This window comes from Panulirus ornatus, chromosome 26, assembly GCF_036320965.1.
Source record: "Panulirus ornatus isolate Po-2019 chromosome 26, ASM3632096v1, whole genome shotgun sequence".
In the NCBI taxonomy this organism is placed as follows: Eukaryota; Metazoa; Arthropoda; class Malacostraca; order Decapoda; family Palinuridae; genus Panulirus; species Panulirus ornatus.
In genome coordinates, this window is record NC_092249.1 from 10,970,168 (window position 1) to 10,992,758 (window position 22,591).

Below are 22,591 nucleotides of genomic sequence, written 5' to 3' on the forward strand. Positions count from 1 at the left end.
TTTAAAGTAATATCCTCTTCTGAGGTCAGATGTTTTATGTTTGTTGGATTAGTTCAGAGTATCATGTGTTTTGTCAGTGTTATATTACTTGGTTCTGGGGAGATATATAAGTAGAGGTTACTGAAGTGTAAGGCAGGGGCAAGCTTTCTATTTCTACTTGGTGGTGGGTGGTTTGTTATAGAGTGGTTTGGGTGGGAAGGGTCTAGTACTGTTGCATAGAACTGAGTGCTGAGCATGTTGAAGTGGGACTGTAATGGGGGGAGCTTTATTTCACTATGAAGGCATTGAGTGTTTGTGGTTGTTAGGCAGTCAATGACTATTCTGAGTGTTCCATTTTATGTGGTTTGCATCTTCATTATAATTGCAATTAAGTAGTGAGTACTCACTGTCTTTGTTAAGGCAGTTGCATCAACGGCATGAAGGGTCTTGGAATATGTTGAAATGGTGTTTGTAGTTTTGTAGGAATGGATGATATCCAAAGCATAGATGGTAAAGTGTGACTTATGTTTCTCTGGGGAGTTTTGTTCCTGGTGGGAGCATGTCAGGCGGGGTGGAATTCAAAACTGAGCTGGGAGGGTAGTTCTTTACTGCTTAATTGGTTCAGTGTGTGTGTGTGTGTGTGTGTGTGTGTTTTGTCACTGTATCATTTGTTGGTGGTTAAGAGATCTGTGAAATACAGTACTGAAATATGAGGCAGGGCTAAGGTTCATAGTTCTACTTGGGGGCTGGTGGTTACTAATGGAATGGTTTGGGTGGGAGGGGATTAGGGCTGTTAAAAAAAACTGAGTACTGAGCATGTTAAAGGGGTTTTAAGTGAGAGGATCTTTGTTTCATTGTCTAGCTTTATAGTGTTTGTGCTGCTAGGCACCAAGTGACTGTTCTAAGTAAAGTGTTTGGTCAGGGTTGCTGTTCTGTGATATTTGCCTTTGAGAAAAAGGAATACTGGGTAGGTGAGGTGTAGTTTAGAGTGAAACAGATGAATTGTTTATAGCAATGGTGCTAGTTAGTGTTCAAAGGGTATTTGGTTTGTGTGTTGCTTTTGTGTAGATGTTATTATTTTGGGGAGTGAAAATAATGTGTGTTAAATGTGAAGTCTAGAGAGGTTAGATTTTTGTTCAGCGTGTGTGATTAACCATTCGCTGTGACTGGAAAATGTGAGCTCGATTAATGTCTGTCTGGTGTTTAAGAGAGGGACTGAAGACTTTTATGGAGATGCAAACATTCTGTTCCGGGTAAGCCATTGTTCCAGTTGCATAATGTAATGCTGCATTTTTGTTGCAGCTACTGCAGTGCCAGGGTGTTGTTATGTACTGTAAGATCATCTGCACGTGAAAGGACCTTTATATTTTGTTTTGCTGTTTCCCACATTAGTAATTCAATGCCAGGAACAGACAAAGACAAGGCCTTATTCACTTCCATCCAATCCCTAGCTGTCATGTATGCTGATATACACCTCTTCCGTAGTCCTGCTGTGGTCGTTGACAAAAGTTTAGTTAATGCTGACATCACCAGGTGGTTTGAGAGGGGGAGCTCTTGACGGTGATCAAAGTTTACACCGTCTCAGCTGTCCTCGTCACAGTCTTATGGGAAGAAAATATTCCCCTATCCAGGACCAAACCACAAAGGCCTTTCTGTGCTTTCCCCCAGCTGATTCATATGGCCTGGTTAAGTCCACTGACAGCACATCGCCCCCTATATCACTACATCACTACAATTTGCTATATCCTATGCACTTCTTTCACTCTTTAGTATGTTCAATCCCCAAGGACTAAAAACTTTATTCATTCCAACCTTCCATCACCAATTCAGGCTCCCCCTTCTCCTTGTCCCTTCCACTTCAGGCATATGTATCCTCTTTGTCAACCTTTTCTCACTCATTCTCTCCATATGTCTGAACCATTTCAGCACACTGTCTTCAGCTCTTTCAACCATGCTTTTCTTATTACCACACTTTTCTCTTACCCCATCATTGATTTCAATCAATCCTCCTCATACAACTTACTGTCTGCAAAAAATTTCCTTTGTAACTCATACAACCTCTTCCATACAGCCTCATCTATTACCCATACCTCACATTCTTACATCATTGGAACTACTAGAGTTTACCTTCAAACATGGCTATCTTTGCCCTCCAATGCCCTCTTTTTTCTACATATTCCTCAATGCTCCTAGAACCTAAACTCCTCACCCACCTCATTACTCACCTTAGCTTCTAAGTCATGTCCACTCTCAGGTATCTAAAAAACACCACCTTCAAGTTTTCTCCACTCAGAATCTGTCTCTTTGCCCTGCTAAACCTAATAAACTTGCTTTTATTCACATTCACTCTCAACTTTCTCCTTTCCCACACTTTCCCAAACTCAAGACACCAGATTCTGCAGTTTCTCACTCAAATGTACCACCAGCACTGTGTCATCAGCAAACTACAGCTGACTCATCTCCTAAGCACCCAGCCCCACCTCATCAGATGATATACTTGCCCCTCTCTCCAAGCCCTTGTAATCAACTCCCTCACCACCTCATCTATACACAAATGAAACACCCATGCTGACGTCACACACCCTTGCAAAAGACCCACCTCCACCAGGAACCACTCATCCTCCTCTTTACCTACTCACACACACACACACACCTTATTCTTTTGCTAAAACGTCCCTCACTGCTTTAAATAACTTTCCTCCTACATCATACATTTGTAACACATTCACAAGGCATTTCTATAAAATGCTTTCTCCAGATCCACAAGCGCCACATACAAATCCTTTTGTTCCTCTAGGTATTTGTCATCCACATTAATCTGAGCAAACACCTGATCAACACATCCTCTACCACTCTTGAAACCACACTATCCTTCCCCTTCCTGATGCTCCATCTGTGCCACCACCCTCTCAATCACCATTCTTCCATACAACATACCACGTACATTCAGTAAACTTGCTCCTCTGTAAAATGAACACTTATCTTTGTTCCCCCTTGCCTTTACACATTGGCACTACACAGGCATTCTGCCAATCCTGAGGCATCTCATCATGAGCCATACACACACTGAAAATCCAAACTAATCAATTAACAACACAGTTACCCCTTTCTTTTGAAATTTAGATGCAATATCAGCCATTTCAGCCACCTTGCCACACTTTATCTTATACAAGATTTTTACCACCTCTTTTCTTTTCACCAAACTACTTGCCACGACTCTTACTTGTCATAATTCTCCAACCAAATAATCCTATATCTGCCAACCTATCATTAAACACATTCAACAATCCTTCACAATACTTACTCCTTCTCATCTTCATCTCATCATAGCCCAATACCACTTCCCCATGTGCATCATTCACTGATGTTCCCATTTATTCTCTTGTTTTACAAAAACTTTTAACCTCCTTTCAATCATCTTTTTTTTTTTTTTTTTCTTTGTCGCTGTCTCCCGCGTTTGCGAGGTAGCGCAAGGAAACAGACGAAAGAAATGGCCCAACCCACCCCATACACATGTATATATATACGTCCACACACGCAAATATACATACATACACAGCTTTCCATGGTTTACCCCACATGCTTCACATGCCCTGATTCAATCCACTGACAGCACGTCAACCCCGGTATACCAAATCAATCCAATTCACTCTATTCCTTGCCCTCCTTTCACCCTCCTGCATGTTCAGGCCCCGATCACACAAAATCTTTTTCACTCCATCTTTCCACCTCCAATTTGGTCTCCCACTTCTCCTCGTTCCCTCCACCTCCGACACATATATCCTCTTGGTCAATCTTTCCTCACTCATTCTCTCTATGTGACCAAACCATTTCAAAACACCCTCTTCTGCTCTCTCAACCACGCTCTTTTTATTTCCAAACATCTCTCTTACCCTTACGTTCCTTACTCGATCAAACAACCTCATACCACACATTGTCCTCAAACATCTCATTTCCAGCACATCCATCCTCCTGCACACAACTCTATCCATAGCCCACGCCTCGCAACCATACAACATTGTTGGAACCACTATTCCTTCAAACATACCCATTTTTGCTTTCCGAGATAATGTTCTCGACTTCCACACATTCTTCAAGGCTCCCAGGATTTTCGCCCCCTCCCCCACCCTATGATTCACTTACGCTTCCATGGTTCCATCCGCTGCCAGATCCACCACCAGATATCTAAAACACTTTACTTCCTCCAGTTTTTCTCCATTCAAACTTACCTCCCAATTGACTTGACCCTCACCCCTACTGTACCTAATTACCTTGCTGTTATTCACATTTACTCTTAACTTTCTTCTTTCACACACTTTACCAAACTCAGTCACCAGCTTCTGCAGTTTCTCACATGAATCAGCCACCAGCGCTGTATCATCAGCGAACAACAACTGACTCACTTCCCAAGCTCTCTCATCCCCAACAGACTTCATACTTGCCCCTCTTTCTAAAACTCTTGCATTCACCTCCCTAACAACCTCATCCATAAACAAATTAAACAACCATGGAGACATCACACACCCCTGCCGCAAACCTACATTCACTGAGAACCAATCACTTTCCTCTCTTCCTACACGTACACATGCCTTACATCCTCGATAAAAACTTTTCACTGCTTCTAACAACTTGCCTCCCACACCATATATTCTTAATACCTTCCACAGAGCATCTCTATCAACTCTATCATATGCCTTCTCCAGATCCATAAATGCTACATACAAATCCATTTGCTTTTCTAAGTATTTCTCACATACATTCTTCAAAGCAAACACCTGATCCACACATCCTCTACCACTTCTGAAACCACACTGCTCTTCCCCAATCTGATGCTCTGTACATGCCTTCACCCTCTCAATCAATACCCTCTCATATAATTTACCAGGAATACTCAACAAACTTATACCTCTGTAATTTGAGCACTCACTCTTATCCCCTTTGCCTTTGTACAATGGCACTATGCACGCATTCCGCCAATCCTCAGGCACCTCACCATGAGTCATACATACATTAAATAACCTTACCAACCACTCAATAATACACTCACTCCCTTTTTTAATAAATTCCACTGCAATACCATCCAAACCCGCTGCCTTGCCGGCTTTCATCTTCCGCAAAGCTTTTACTACCTCTTCTCTGTTTACCAAATCATTTTCCCTAACCCTCTCACTTTGCACACCACCTCGACCAAAACACCCTATATCTGCCACTCTATCATCAAACACATTCAACAAACCTTCAAAATACTCACTCCATCTCCATCTCACATCACCACTACTTGTTATCACCTCCCCATTTGCACCCTTCACTGAAGTTCCCATTTGCTCCCTTGTCTTACACACTTTATTTACCTCCTTCCAGAACATCTTTTTATTCTCCCTAAAATTTAATGATACTCTCTCACCCCAACTCTCATTTGCCCTCTTTTTCACCTCTTGCACCTTTCTCTTGACCTCCTGTCTCTTTCTTTTATACATCTCCCACTCAATTGCATTTTTTCCCTGCAAAAATCGTCCAAATGCCTCTCTCTTCTCTTTCACTAATAATCTTACTTCTTCATCCCACCATTCACTACCCTTTCTAATCAACCCACCTCCCACTCTTCTCATGCCACAAGCATCTTTTGCGCAATCCATCACTGATTCCCTAAATACATCCCATTCCTCCCCCACTCCCCTTACTTCCATTGTTCTCACCTTTTTCCATTCTGTACTCAGTCTCTTCTGGTACTTCTTCACACAAGTCTCCTTCCCAAGCTCACTTACTCTCACCACCCTCTTCACCCCAACATTCACTCTTCTTTTCTGAAAACCCATACAAATCTTCACCTTAGCCTCCACAAGATAATGATCAGACATCCCTCCAGTTGCACCTCTCAGCACATTAACATCCAAAAGTCTCTCTTTCACGCGCCTGTCAATTAACACGTAATCCAATAATGCTCTCTGGCCATCTCTCCTACTTACATACATATACTTATGTATATCTCGCTTTTTAAACCAGGTATTCCCAATCATCAGTCCTTTTTCAGCACATAAATCTACAAGCTCTTCACCATTTCCATTTACAACACTGAACACCCCATGTATACCAATTATTCCCTCAACTATCACATTACTCACCTTTGCATTCAAATCACCCATCACTATAACCTGGTCTCGTGCATCAAAACCACTAACACACTCATTCAGCTGCTCCCAAAACACTTGCCTCTCATGATCTTTCTTCTTGTCCAGGTGCATATGCACCAATAATCACCCATCTCTCTCCATCAACTTTCAGTTTTACCCATATTAATCGAGAATTTACTTTCTTACATTCTATCACATACTCCCACAACTCCTGTTTCTGGAGTACTGCTACTCCTTCCCTTACTCTTGTCCTCTCACTAACCCCTGACTTTACTCCCAAGACCTTCCCAAACCACTCTTCCCCTTTACCCTTGAGCTTCGTTTCACTCAGAGCCAAAACATCCAGGTTCCTTTCCTCAAACATACTACCTATCTCTCCTTTTTTCACATCTTGGTTACATCCACTCACATTTAGACATTATTATAATTACTATTATTATACTTAGCTGCTGTCTCCTGCATTGACGAGGTAGTGCAAGGAAACAGACAAAAGAATGGCCCAACCCACCCACATACACATGTATATACATGAACGCCCACACACTCACATATACATACCTATACATTTCAACGTATACATACACATACATACACAAACATATACATATATACACATGTACATCTTCAGACTTGCTGCCTTCATCCATTAGTGTCGCCACCCAGCTAGGAAATAACAACGAAGGCCACATTCGTTCACACTCAGTCTCTAACTGTCATGTATAATGCACCGAAACCACAGCTCCCTTTCCACATCCAGGCGCCACAAAACTTTCCATGGTTTACCCCAAACACTTCACTTGCCCTGGTTCAATCAATTAACAGCACGTCGACCCTGGGATACCACATCGTTCCAATTCACTCTATTCCTTACCCGCCTTTCACCCTCTAGTACGTTCAGGCCCCGATTGCTCAAAATCTTTTTCACTCCATCCTTCTACCTCCAATTTGGTCTCCCACTTCTCATTCCCTCCACCTCTGACACATACATCCTCTTGGTCAATCTTTCCTCACTCATTCTTTCCATGTGTCCAAACCATTTCAATAATCTTCTCCTCTCTCAACCACTCTTTTTATTACCACACATCTCTCTTACCATTTCATTACTTACTCGATCAAACCACCTCACACCATATATTGTCCTCAAACATTTCTTTTCCAACACATCCACCCTCCTCCTCACAATCCTATCCATAGCCCATGCCTCGCAACCATATAACATTGTTGGAACCATTATTCCTGTAAACATATCCATTCTCGCCTTCCACACGTTCTTCAACGCTCCCAAAACTTTACCCCTCTCCCCCACCCTGTGACTCTCTTCTGCTTCCATGGTTCCATTCCCTGTTAACTCCACTCCTAGATATCTAAGACACTTCACTTCCTCCAGCTTTTCTTCATTCAAACTTACCTCCCAATTTACTTGTCCCTCAACCCTACTCAACCTAATTACCTTGCTCTTATTCACATTTACTCTCAGCTTTCCTCTTTCACACACTTTACCAAACTCAGTCACCAACTTCTGCAGTTTCTTACCTGAATCAGCCACCAGTGCTGTATCATTAGCGAACAACAACTGACTCACTTCCCAAGCCCTCTCATCCACAACAGACTGTATACTTGCCCCTCTCTCCAAAGCTCTTGCATTCACCTCCCAAACAACCCCATCCATAAGAAAAGTTAGCAATCATGGAGACATCACGCAGCCCTTCTGCAAGCTGACATTCACTAGGAACCAATCACTTTCCTCTCTTTCTACTCATACACATGCCTTACATCCATAATAAACACTTTTCACTGCTTCTAGCAACTTACCTCCCACACCATATACTCTTAATACCTTCCACAAAGCATCTCTATCAACCCTATCATATGCCTTCTCCAGATCCATAAATGCTACATACAAATCCATCTGCTTTTCCAAGTATTTCTCGCATACATTCTTCAAAGCAAACACCTGATCAACATATCCTCTACCACTTCTGAAACCACACTGCTCTTCCCCAATCTGATGCTCCATACATGCCTTTACCCTCTTAATAAATACCCTCCCATATAATTTCCCAGGAATACTCAACAAAACTATACCTCTGTAATTTGAACACTCACCTTTATCCCCTTTGCCTGTGTACAATGGCACTATGCATGCATTCTGCCAATCCTCAGGCACTTCACCATGAACCATACTATTTATTTATTTATTTTGCTTCGTCGCTGTCTCCCGCGTTTGCGAGGTAGCGCAAGGAAACAGAAGAAAGAAATGGCCCAACCCACCCCCATACACATGTATGTACATACACGTCCACACACACAAATATACATATCCATACATCTCAATGTACACATATATATATACACACACAGACAAATACATATATACACATGCACACAATTCACACTGTCTGCCTTTATTCATTCCCATCGCCACCTCGCCACACATGGAGTAACATCCCCCTCCCCCCTCATGTGTGCGAGGTAGCGCTAGGAAAAGACAACAAAGACCCCATTCGTTCACACTCAGTCTTTAGCTGTCATGCAATAATGCCCGAAACCACAGCTCTCTTTCCACATCCAGGCCCCACAGAACTTTCCATGGTTTACCCCACACGTTTCACATGCCCCGATTCAATCCACTGACAGCACGTCGACCCCGGTATACCACATCGATCCAATTCACTCTATTCTTTGCCCGACTTTCACCATCCTGCATGTTCAGGCCCTGATCACACAAAATCTTGTTCACTCCATCTTTCCACCTCCAATTTGGTCTCCCACTTCTCCTCGTTCCCTCCACCTCCGACACATATATCCTCTTAGTCAATGATTCCTCACTCATTCTCTCCATGTGCCCAAACCATTTCAAAACACCCTCTTCTGCTCTCTCAACCATGCTCTTTTTATTTACACACATCTCTCTTACCCTTACATTACTTACTCAATCAAACCACCTCACACCATATATTGTCCTCAAACATCTCATTTCCAGCACATCCACCCTCCTGCGCACAACTCTATCCATAGCCTACGCCTCGCAACCATACAACATTGTTGGAACCACTATTCCTTCAAACATACCCATTTTTGCTTTCCGAGATAATGTTCTCGACTTCCACACATTCTTCAAGGCTCCCAGGATTTTCGCCCCCTCCCCCACCCTATGATTCACTTCCGCTTCCATGGTTCCATCTGCTGCCAGATGCACTCCCAGATATCTAAAACACTTTACTTCCTCCAGTTTTTCTCCATTCAAACTTACCTCCCAATTGACTTGACCCTCAACCCTACTGTACCTAATAATCTTGCTCTTAGACACATTCACTCCTAACTTTCTTCTTTCACACACTTTACCAAACTCAGTCACCAGCTTCTGCAGTTTCTCATGTGAATCAGCCACCATCACTGTATCATCAGCAAACAACAACTGACTCACTTCCCAAGCCCTCTCATCCCCAACAGACTTCATACTTGCCTCTCTTTCCAAAACTCTTGCATTTACCTCCCTAACAACCTCATCCATAAACAAATTAAACAACCATGGAGACATCACACACCCATGCCGCAAACCTGCATTCATTGAGAACCAATCACTTTCCTCTCTTCCTACACGTACACATGCCTTACATCCTTGATAAAAACTTTTCACTGCTTCTAACAACTTGCCTTCCACACCATATATTCTTAATACCTTCCACAGAGCATCTCTATCAACTCTATCATATGCCTTCTTTCTCTCATACATTCTTCAAAGCAAACACCTGATCCACACATCCTCTACCACTTCTGAAACCACACTGCTCTTCCCCAATCTGATGCTCTGTACATGCCTTCACCCTCTCAATTAATAACATCCCATATAATTTACCAGGAATACTCAACAAACTTATACCTCTGTAATTTGAGCACTCACTCTTATCCCCTTTGCCTCTGTACAATGCCACTAAGTACGCATTCCACCAATCCTCAGGCACCTCACCATGAATCATACATACATTAAATAACCTTACCAACCAGTCAACAATACAGTCACCCCCTTTTTTAATAAATTCCACTGCAATACCATCCAAACCTGCTGCCTTGCCGGCTTTCATCTTCCGCAAAGCTTTTACTACCTCTTCTCTGTTTACCAAATCATTTTCCCTGACCCTCTCACTTTGCACACCACCTCGACCAAAACACCCTATATCTGCCACTCTATCATCAAACACATTCAACAAACCTTCAAAATACTCACTCCATCTCCTTCTCACATCACCACTACTTGTTATCACCTTCCCATTAGCCCCCTTCACTGAAGCTCCCATTTGCTCCCTTATCTTACGCACTTTCTTTACCTCCTTCCAAAACATCTTTTTACTCTCCCTAAAATCTAATGATATACATATATATATATATATATATATATATATATATATATATATATATATATATATATATATGTGCTGAAAAAGGACTGATGATTGGGAATACCTGGTTTAAAAAGAGAGATATACATAAGTATACTTATGTAAGTAGGAGAGATGGCCAGAGAGCGTTATTGGATTACGTGTTAATTGACAGGCGTGCGAAAGAGAGACTTTTGGATGTTAATGTGCTGAGAGGTGCAACTGGAGGGATGTCTGATCATTATCTTGTGGAGGCTAAGGTGAATATTTGTATGGGTTTTCAGAAAAGAAGAGTGAATGTTGGGGTGAAGAGGGTGGTGAGAGTAAGTGAGCTTGGAAAGGAGACCTGTGTGAGGAAGTACCAGGAGAGACTGAGTACAGAATGGAAAAAGGTGAGAACAATGGAAGTAAGGGGAGTGGGGGAGGAATGGGATGTATTTAGGGAATCAGTGATGGATTGCGCAAAAGATGCTTGTGGCACGAGAAGAGTGGGAGGTGGGTTGATTAGAAAGGGTAGTGAGTGGTGGGATGAAGAAGTAAGAGTATTAGTGAAAGAGAAGAGAGAGGCATTTGGACGATTTTTGCAAGGAAAAAATGCAATTGAGTGGGAGATGTATAAAAGAAAGAGACAGGAGGTCAAGAGAAAGGTGCAAGAGGTGAAAAAAAGGGCAAATGAGAGTTGGGGTGAGAGAGTATCATTAAATTTTAGGGAGAATAAAAAGATTTTCTGGAAGGAGGTAAATAAAGTGCGTAAGACAAGGGAGCAAATGGGAACTTCAGTGAAGGGCGCAAATGGGGAGGTGATAACAAGTAGTGGTGATGTGAGAAGGAGATGGAGTGAGTATTTTGAAGGTTTGTTGAATGTGTTTGATGATAGAGTGGCAGATATAGGGTGTTTTGGTCGAGGTGGTGTGCAAAGTGAGAGGGTTAGGGAAAATGATTTGGTAAACAGAGAAGAGGTAGTGAAAGCTTTGCAGAAGATGAAAGCCAGCAAGGCAGCAGGTTTGGATGGTATTGCAGTGGAGTTTATTAAAAAAGGGGGTGACTATTGTTGAATGGTTGGTAAGGTTATTTAATGTATGTATGACTCATGGTGAGGTGCCTGAGGATTGGCGGAATGCGTGCATAGTGCCATTGTACAAAGGCAAAGGGGATAAGAGTGAGTGCTCAAATTACAGAGGTATAAGTTTGTTGAGTATTCCTGGTAAATTATATGGGAGGGTATTGATTGAGAGGGTGAAGGCATGTACAGAGCATCAGATTGGGGAAGAGGAGTGTGGTTTCAGAAGTGGTAGAGGATGTGTGGATCAGGTGTTTGCTTTGAAGAATGTATGTGAGAAATACTTAGAAAAGCATATGGATTTGTATGTAGCATTTATGGATCTGGAGAAGGCATATGATAGAGTTGATAGAGATGCTCTGTGGAAGGTATTAAGAATATATGGTGTGGGAGGAGAGTTGTTAGAAGCAGTGAAAAGTTTTTATCGAGGATGTAAGGCATGTGTACGTGTAGGAAGAGAGGAAAGTGATTGGTTCTCAGTGAATGTAGGTTTGCGGCAGGGGTGTGTGATGTCTCCATGGTTGTTTAATTTGTTTATGGATGGGGTTGTTAGGGAGGTAAATGCAAGAGTTTTGGAAAGAGGGGCAAGTATGAAGTCTGTTGGGGATGAGAGAGCTTGGGAAGTGAGTCAGTTGTTGTTCGCTGATGATACAGCGCTGGTGGCTGATTCATGTGAGAAACTGCAGAAGCTGGTGACTGAGTTTGGTAAAGTGTGTGGAAGAAGAAAGTTAAGAGTAAATGTGAATAAGAGCAAGGTTATTAGGTACAGTAGGGTTGAGGGTCAAGTCAATTGGGAGGTGAGTTTGAATGGAGAAAAACTGGAGGAAGTGAAGTGTTTTAGATATCTGGGAGTGGATCTGGCAGCGGATTGAACCATGGAAGCGGAAGTGGATCATAGGGTGGGGGAGGGGGCGAAAATTCTGGGGGCCTTCAAGAATGTGTGGAAGTCGAGAACATTATCTCGGAAAGCAAAAATGGGTATGTTTGAAGGAATAGTGGTTCCAACAATGTTGTATGGTTGCGAGGCGTGGGCTATGGATAGAGTTGTGCGCAGGAGGATGGATGTGCTGGAAATGAGATGTTTGAGGACAATGTGTGGTGTGAGGTGGTTTGATCGAGTGAGTAACGTAAGGGTAAGAGAGATGTGTGGAAATAAAAAGAGCGCGGTTGAGAGAGCAGAAGAGGGTGTTTTGAAGTGGTTTGGGCACATGGAGAGAATGAGTGAGGAAAGATTGACCAAGAGGATATATGTGTCGGAGGTGGAGGGAACGAGGAGAAGAGGGAGACCAAATTGGAGGTGGAAAGATGGAGTGAAAAAGATTTTGTGTGATCGGGGCCTGAACATGCAGGAGGGTGAAAGGAGGGCAAGGAATAGAGTGAATTGGAGCGATGTGGTATACTGGGGTTGACGTGCTGTCAGTGGATTGAATCAAGGCATGTGAAGCGTCTGGGGTAAACCATGGAAAGCTGTGTAGGTATGTATATTTGCGTGGGTGGACGTATGTATATACATGTGTATGGGGGGGGTTGGGCCATTTCTTTCGTCTGTTTCCTTGCGCTACCTCGCAAACGCGGGAGACAGCGACAAAGTATAATAAAAAATATATATATATATATATATATATATATATATATATATATATATATATTTTTTTTTTTTTTGCTTTGTCGCTGTCTCCCGCGTTTGCGAGGTATATATATATATATATATATATATATATATATATATATATATATATATATATATATATATATATTTCTTTTATACATCTCCCATTCAATTGCATTTTTTCCCTGCAAAAATCGTCCAAATGCCTCTCTCTTCTCTTTCACTAATACTCTTACTTCTTCATCCCACCACTCACTACCCTTTCTAATCAACCCACCTCCCACTCTTCTCATGCCACAAGCATCTTTTGCGCAATCCATCACTGATTCCCTAAATACATCCCATTCCTCCCCCACTCCCCTTATTTCCATTGTTCTCACCTTTTTCCATTCTGTACTCAGTCTCTCCTGGTACTTCCTCACACAGGTCTCCTTCCCAAGCTCACTTACTCTCACCACCCTCTTCACCCCAACATTCACACTTTTTTTCTGAAAACCCATACAAATCTTCACCTTAGCCTCCACAAGATAATGATCAGACATCCCTCCAGTTGCACCTCTCAGCACATTAACATCCAAAAGTCTCTCTTTCGCACGCCTGTCAATTAACACGCAATCCAGTAACGCTCTCTGGCCATCTCTCCTACTTACATAAGTATACTTATGTATATCTCGATTTTTAAACCAGGTATTCCCAATCATCAGTCCTTTTTCAGCACATAAATCTACAAGCTCTTCACCATTTCCATTTACAACACTGAACACCCCATGTATACCAATTATTCCCTCAACTATCACATTACTCACCTTTGCATTCAAATCACCCATCACTATAACCTGGTCTCGTGCATCAAAACCACTAACACACTCATTCAGCTGCTCCCAAAACACTTGCCTCTCTTGATCTTTCTTCTCATGCCCAGGTGCATATGCACCAATAATCACCCACCTCTCTCTAGGAGGTCAAGAGAAAGGTGCAAGAGGTGAAAAAAAGGGCAAATGAGAGTTGGGGTGAGAGAGTATCATTAAATTTTAGGGAGAATAAAAAGATTTTCTGGAAGGAGGTAAATAAAGTGCGTAAGACAAGGGAGCAAATGGGAACTTCAGTGAAGGGCGCAAATGGGGAGGTGATAACAAGTAGTGGTGATGTGAGAAGGAGATGGAGTGAGTATTTTGAAGGTTTGTTGAATGTGTTTGATGATAGAGTGGCAGATATAGGGTGTCTTGGTCGAGGTGGTGTGCAAAGTGAGAGGGTTAGGGAAAATGATTTGGTAAACAGAGAAGAGGAAGTAAAAGCTTTGCGGAAGATGAAAGCCGGCAAGGCAGCAGGTTTGGATGGTATTGCAGTGGAATTTATTAAAAAAGGGGGTGACTGTATTGTTGACTGGTTGGTAAGGTTATTTAATGTATGTATGACTCATGGTGAGGTGCCTGAGGATTGGCGGAATGCGTGCATAGTGCCATTGTACAAAGGCAAAGGGGATAAGAGTGAGTGCTCAAATTACAGAGGTATAAGTTTGTTGAGTATTCCTGGTAAATTATATGGGAGGGTATTGATTGAGAGGGTGAAGGCATGTACAGAGCATCAGATTGGGGAAGAGCAGTGTGGTTTCAGAAGTGGTAGAGGATGTGTGGATCAGGTGTTTGCTTTGAAGAATGTATGTGAGAAATACTTAGAAAAGCAAATGGATTTGTATGTAGCATTTATGGATCTGGAGAAGGCATATGATAGAGTTGATAGAGATGCTATGTGGAAGGTATTAAGAATATATGGTGTGGGAGGCAAGTTGTTAGAAGCAGTGAAAAGTTTTTATCGAGGATGTAAGGCATGTGTACGTGTAGGAAGAGAGGAAAGTGATTGGTTCTCAGTGAATGTAGGTTTGCGGCAGGGGTGTGTGATGTCTCCATGGTTGTTTAATTTGTTTATGGATGGGGTTGTTAGGGAGGTAAATGCAAGAGTTCTGGAAAGAGGGGCAAGTATGAAGTCTGTGGGGGATGAGAGAGCTTGGGAAGTGAGTCAGTTGTTGTTCGCTGATGATACAGCGCTGGTGGCTGATTCATGTGAGAAACTGCAGAAGCTGGTGACTGAGTTTGGTAAAGTGTGTGGAAGAAGAAAGTTAAGAGTAAATGTGAATAAGAGCAAGGTTATTAGGTACAGTAGGGTTGAGGGTCAAGTCAATTGGGAGGTGAGTTTGAATGGAGAAAAACTGGAGGAAGTGAAGTGTTTTAGATATCTGGGAGTGGATCTGGCAGCGGATGGAACCATGGAAGCGGAAGTGGATCATAGGGTGGGGGAGGGGGCGAAAATTCTGGGAGCCTTGAAAGAATGTGTGGAAGTCGAGAACATTATCTCGGAAAGCAAAAATGGGTATGTTTGAAGGAATAGTGGTTCCAACAATGCTGTATGGTTGCGAGGCGTGGGCTATGGATAGAGTTGTGCGCAGGAGGATGGATGTGCTGGAAATGAGATGTTTGAGGACAATGTGTGGTGTGAGGTGGTTTGATCGAGTAAGTAACGTAAGGGTAAGAGAGATGTGTGGAAATAAAAAGAGCGTGGTTGAGAGAGCAGAAGAGGGTGTTTTGAAGTGGTTTGGGCACATGGAGAGATGAGTGAGGAAAGATTGACCAAGAGGATATATGTGTCGGAGGTGGAGGGAACGAGGAGAAGAGGGAGACCAAATTGGAGGTGGAAAGATGGAGTGAAAAAGATTTTGTGTGATCGGGGCCTGAACATGCAGGAGGGTGAAAGGAGGGCAAGGAATAGAGTGAATTGGAGCGATGTGGTATACCGGTGTTGACGTGCTGTCAGTGGATTGAATCAAGGGCATGTGAAGCGTCTGGGGTAAACCATGGAAAGCTGTGTAGGTATGTATATTTGCGTGTGTGGACGTGTGTATGTACATGTGTATGGGGGGGGGGTTGGGCCATTTCTTTCGTCTGTTTCCTTGCGCTACCTCGCAAACGCGGGAGACAGCGACAAAGTATAAAAAAAAAAAAAATATATATATATATATATATATATATATATATATATATATATATATATATATATATATATATATATTTTTTTTTTTTCATACTATTCACCATTTCCCGCGATAGTGAGGTAGCGTTAAGAACAGAGGACTGGGTCTTTGAGGGACTATCCTCACCTGGCCCTCTTCTCTGTTCCTTCTTTTGGAAAAAAAAAATGTTATTTTCATATATATATATATATGTTATTATTATATATATTCTGCTTTGTTGGTGTCTCCTGCGTTTGCGAGGTAGCGCAGGGAAACAGACGAAAGAAATGGCCCAACCCATCCCCATACACAATGTACACACACACATGCAAATATACATACCTATACATCTCAATGTACACATATATATACAGACACAGACACATACATATATACACATGCACACAATTCACACTGTCTGCCCCTATTCATTCCCATCGCCACCTAGCCACACATGGAATACCATCCCCCTCCCCCCTCATGTGTGCGAGGTAGCACTAGGAAAAGACAAAAAAGGCCCCATTCGTTCACACTCAGTCTCCAGCTGTCACGCAATAATGCCCGAAACCACAGCTCCCTTTCCACATCCAGGCCCCACACAACTTTCCATGGTTTACCCCAGACGCTTCACATGCCCTGATTCAATCCACTGACAGCACGTTAACCCCAGTATACCACATCAATCCAATTCACTCTATTCCTTGCCCTCCTTTCACCCTCCTGCATGTTCAGGCCCCGATCACACAAAATCTTTTTCACTCCATCTTTCCACCTCCAATTTGGTCTCCCACTTCTCCTCGTTCCCTCCACCTCTGACACATATATCCTCTTGGTCAATCTTTCCTCACTCATTCTCTCCATGTGCCCAAACCATTTCAAAACACCCTCTTCTGCTCTCTCAACCATGCTCTTTTTATTTCCACACATCTCTCTTACCCTTACATTACTTACTCGAACCATACATATATTAAATATCTTTACCAACCAGTCAACAACACAGTCATCCCCATTTTTAATAAATTCCACTGTAATAACATCTAAACCCCTGCCTTGCCAGCTTTCATCTTCCACAAAGCTTTCACTACCTCTTCTCAGTTTACCAAACCATTCTTCCTGACCCTCTCACTTCGCACACCACCTCGACTAAAACACCCTATATCTGCTACTCTTTCATCAAACACATTTAACAAACCTTCAAAATACTCACTCCATCTCCTTCTCACTTCACCACTACTTCTTATTACCTCCCCATTAGCCCCATTCATCGATGTTCCCATTTGTTCTCTTGTCTTACACACTTTATTTACCTCCTTCCAAAACATCTTTTTATTCTCCCTAAAATTTAATGATACTCTCTTACCCCAGCTCTCATTTGCCCTATTTTTCACCTCTTACACCTTTCTCTAGACCTCCTGCCTCACTTCTTCATCCCACCACTCACCACCCTTTCCAATCTGCCCACCTCCCACGCTTCTCCTGCCACAAGCATCTTTTACACAAGCCATCACTGTGTCCCTAAATACATCCCATTCCAACCCCTACTCCCCTTTCATCATTTGCTCTCACTTTTTTCCACTTTGAACTCAATCTCTCCTGGTACTTCCTTACACAAGTCTCCTTCCCAAGCTCACTTATTCTCATCACTCTCTTCATCCCAACATTCTCTCTTCTTTTCTGAAAACCTCAACAAATCTTCACCTTTGCCTCCACAAGACAATGATCAGACATCCCTCCAGTTGCCCCTCTAAGCACATTAACATCCAAAAGTCTCTCTTTCACTTGCTTATCAATTAACACAGTCCAATAATGCTCTCTGGCCATCTCTCCTACTTGCATACATATACTTATGTATATCTCTCTTTTTAAACCAGGTATTCCCAATCACCAGTCCTTTTTCAGCACATAAATCTACAAGCTCTTCACCATTTCCATTTAGAACACTAAACACCCCATGTACAACAATAATACCCTCAACAGCCACATTACTCACCTTTGCATTCAAATCACCCACCACCATAACCCAGTTTCGTGCATCCAAGCTGCTAACACACTCACTCAGCTGCTCCCAAAACACTTGCCTCTCATGATCTTTCTTCTCATGATCATGTGCATAGGCACCAATAATCAATCACCCATCTCTCTCCATCCACTTTCAGTTTTACCCATATCAATCTAGAGTTTACTTTCTTGCACTCTATCACATACTCCCACAACTCCTGCTTCAAGATTAGTGCTACTCTTTTCTTTGCTTTTGTCCTCTCACCAACCCCTGACTTTACTCCTAAGACATTCCCAAACTACTCTTCCCCTTAACCCTTGAGCTTCATTTCACTCAAAGCCAAAACATCCAGGTTCCTTTGCTCAAACTTACTGCCCATCTCTCCTTTTTTCTCATCTTGGTTACATCCACACACATTTAGACATCCCAATCTGAGCCTTTGACGAGGATGAGCACTCCTTGCATGACTCCTTCTTCTGTTTCCCCTTTTAGAAAGTTAAAATACAAGAAGGGGAGGTTTTCTAGCCCCCCCCACACTCCTTTCAAATATTTTCTTATTCTCCATGAAGTTCGCTGATACTTGCTCACCCTAACTCTCATTTTCCCTTATTTTTTAGCACTTACACCTTCCTCTTGACTTGCTACTTTCTCTCTTACATCTCCCAATCAACAGCACTCCTACCCAGTAAGTACCCATCAGACACCTCTCTTTCCCCTTTCACCATCAATTTTACTTCATTATCCGACCACTCAATACCCTTTCTCACCTGCTCACCTCCCACCTTTCACATATCACACACTCCTCACATAAAAGTCAATATTGCTACCCTAAATGCCTATAATTCCTCACCTACAGCCCTAGCTTCACTGACTCTCACCTCTTGCGACTCTACATCTAGTCTCTCCTAATTTTTCTCACAAAAGACTCTTTTCCAAGCTCCTTGTTTCATGATCATCATTATCTTTTCTGAAAACCTCTTCAAATCTTCATCCTCATCTCCAGATAATAACTAGACATCCTCCAGCTGCCCTTTTCATCACATTTGCATCCAAATGTCTCTCTTTTGTACGCCTATCAGTTAGTGGGTAATCCAATAATACCCACTGGTCATCTTTCCTACTTGACATATATTCATATATGTCTCAATTTAAACCAAGTACTCCTAATTACAATATCTTTTTCAGCACACAACTCCACAAGCTTCAAACTATATCTGTACAATTTACTAAATACCCAATGCCTCATTATCATATCATCAGCTGCCACATTACTCACTTCTGCATTAAAATCATTCATCACTAATACACAATCTCCCTTATCAAGACTGTTGGCACACTTACTCAAGTCCTCCTAAAACACTTCTCATGGCCTGGTACTAATAATCATCTACATCTCATAATCCATTTTCATTTTCACCTACATTATTCTGGAACTTACTTCCTTACATTCTTTCACATATTTCCACAACTCCTCTTTCAGCAAATCTGCTTCCTCTTCCTTTGCTCTTATCTTCACACAGACCCCTGACTTTATCCTTCAGACATTCCCAAACCATTCTTCCCCCTTGCTCTCTGAGCCTTCAAGAAAGATGAGCAATCTCACTTGGCTCCTTCTTCTGTTCCAATTTTTAGAAAGGAAATACAAGAATTATAATATATTGATATCTAATGAATTTCAACATTCCTCTTGTTCTTTAGAGTTCTAGGGTAGCAACCTTGGCCAGCCAGCAGAATTGGGGTTGGAACTCTAACTGTATGCACTTAATCTACCCCAGGGTAGATTAAGAAATAGACTTTCTGAATCTATACACTGAAATGAAAAAATGAATTCATACCTTTCCGACAGACTATAATCTTATATAATGTTGACGTAGTAAGTAAATCTCTCCAGCTCTGTGTTGTAATCTTCAACAAGTTCATAAGTACAGAACTCTGGGCTGACTTGCCTCAGTATCAGCTCTCCTTCATCACTAGCAAATACCTGTAGTAAAAGAGTAATTATTAGAGGTCTTGCACAGAAGTGAAATGATAAACATTCATGTACTCCATCTAATCTTTTTCTCTTAAGGGTTCATTAAATTTTTACAAAAGCTTCCAAGCAACACTGTTAATTGACAATGGTGCATGAGCAATATGTAGTGGTCCTAACTGATGGAGGTGATTTGAATTCTAGATGCTTAGAATCAGTCATTCTATAGAGATAAAATTGTACAGCAAAAGAGACCCCCTTTTTTTGTGAAAAATAATATCAAAATCACAAAATGATGTCTGGTAAGTTCTGGTGAGTGCCTGCCACATTTTTTGAAGACCTTAACAAGTGTTGTGTAATTCAGCCTCAGGGAAATTTTTTGAAGACCTTAACAAGTGTTGTGTAATTCAGCCTCAGGAAAAATATCACAGACTTACTTTCTTGCCCTAAAGCTCACTTAAAGTAACCACTATTTTATTTCTTTTGGGTTAATTATAAACCAATTATTGCTTCACCACAGCCTAAGTAGTATCATTTCATTGGTTACTCTTCTAAGTTAACAGTTCTTGAATATAGACATTAAATCAATGTACTAAACCCTTCAGATTATACAGTATGCTTGTATACCATCATGCAGGTTGCTGAAAATCAACCCACAAACTCACACTCTCTCCATCTCACAAACAGCACCTGTCAACATGTAAATCATGCAGTTCTTTACTCTCTTTTCCCCAGTTTATATGACAAAAATCTTGGCAGTACACCTGTTCAATGACTCTTGAACACCAGATTGGAATGGTGGCCCTTGATGAGGAGAGCTGGCTGGTTCCCAGGGCCCCTTTGACCATCATGTAAATGGGATGAATCTCATCTCTTCTGACAGTGCTTCTAAGCCTAGCCCTTTCTCTATTCATTTCTGTAACATCTGCAGTCTTGAATCCAACCTCCCATGTGTAGAGCGCCATTTGTAAATACCTATTTGTATTTGGGAGGGAGTTTTACACTCATGGGACCCCATCTCTCGAACATTCTCTACTGTCCTACAGCTTCTTAAATTTCTGTATACTGTCTGTATCATCCATATCCTCAGTCATTTCATTCCATTCATCCACCATTCTTATACTGTTAGGTATTTCTTAATGTCTTTCATAACCACTTCTTATTTGATTTTATCTTATGTCCTCTAGTTGTTCTATCCCTACATCTAACAAAGAACTGTTAACTATTCACATTATCAATATATCAAAAAAATTTAGAGGTTGTGATCAGGTCACCCCTAAACCTTTTCCTTTCAAAGGTGGGCAAATCTAAGGCTTCTAGCCTTTTACTGTAACTCAGTTTTCTTGATTCCACATCTAATTCAACTTCTTTCACTGATCTTCTTCACTCTGAAACCCAAATGTCCAAGAATGCTTCTTCTCTACACGTCAAATCTCCTACAATACAATCTCTACCATTGTTTCCATTCCAAGAATAGTGTCTGTGTTTACTGAAGTACAAAAACACCTACAGATATTCTCTTGGATCTTTAGTCACCCAAGGTAAATGGTTTAAAATTTCTCAACCCCTTACAATTGTTTTCACATTTCATATACTTTACCCACAGTTTTCTTAGGTCTTTATATGACTGAGGTAAAGAACACCTCTTTTAAAAACAGAAATGAACATACTTCACACAGGAAATTAAAAAGAATGAGGGAAGACACAACAACCAAAAAACAGATGAGGACTAATCAAGAAACTAAGAATACTTGGAAGATATCATATATAAACATACAAAGTTTAATAAGTATGAACTCTAGAATCAATGTATTAATATCCATGAATATACAAAAGATAACAACACAGTCCTAATGAAAATGTCAGAAACTTGGCTTAATGAAATAGTGAAAAAATGAAGCAAATGTGAAACAATCTGAAACATTAACAGCAGATAGAATCAATTAAAACATGGCATTACTGCAATATATGTCCAAAAGAGATAGGAGGGAAACAGATAATGAGGCTGTCACAATAGATAGGAGGGAAAACAGATAATGAGGCTGTCACTATAGATAGGAGGGAAAACAGATAATGAGTCAATAAATGTTAATTACTTATAGTGAGCATTCTGGCAATAAACAAAATAAAGGTAGAGTCTTACAAACCACCAAAAACAAATCAAAATGGTTGAAACAACTCATAAAAAGCTCAAGAAATTTGAAGGGATCTGAGAAACAGAATGATAATATGGGCTGGTGACTTTAACTTTCATTTCATTCATTGGCAGGACAAATAAGTAGATTATGGATGTGGATGCAATTCCAAAGGAAGGAATAATGGATGAGCTGATGAAAGGGAACTGCTAAAAAGTCTACTTCATTTATGTGTATCATCAAGCCTTGTACAATAACCCTGATAAGGAGAAACATAATAGATCTTACTTATACAAATGAAGAGGCACTTTTATCAGATATATAAG

The 22,591-nt window shown here is 41.4% G+C and overlaps 1 protein-coding gene across 2 annotated transcripts in view; it reads right to left on the bottom strand.

The window, feature by feature from the left end:
* Window positions 1–22,591, bottom strand: part of LOC139757449 (uncharacterized) — a 652,064-nt gene that overhangs the window by 22,739 nt on the left and 606,734 nt on the right. For both annotated transcript variants that reach the window (XM_071677974.1, XM_071677975.1), the window contains exon 18: window positions 19,997–20,142. In XM_071677974.1, coding sequence (XP_071534075.1) covers window positions 20,017–20,142 — 126 coding nt within the window. In that variant the 3' untranslated portion in view covers window positions 19,997–20,016. The remainder of the gene's footprint in view (window positions 1–19,996; window positions 20,143–22,591) is intronic.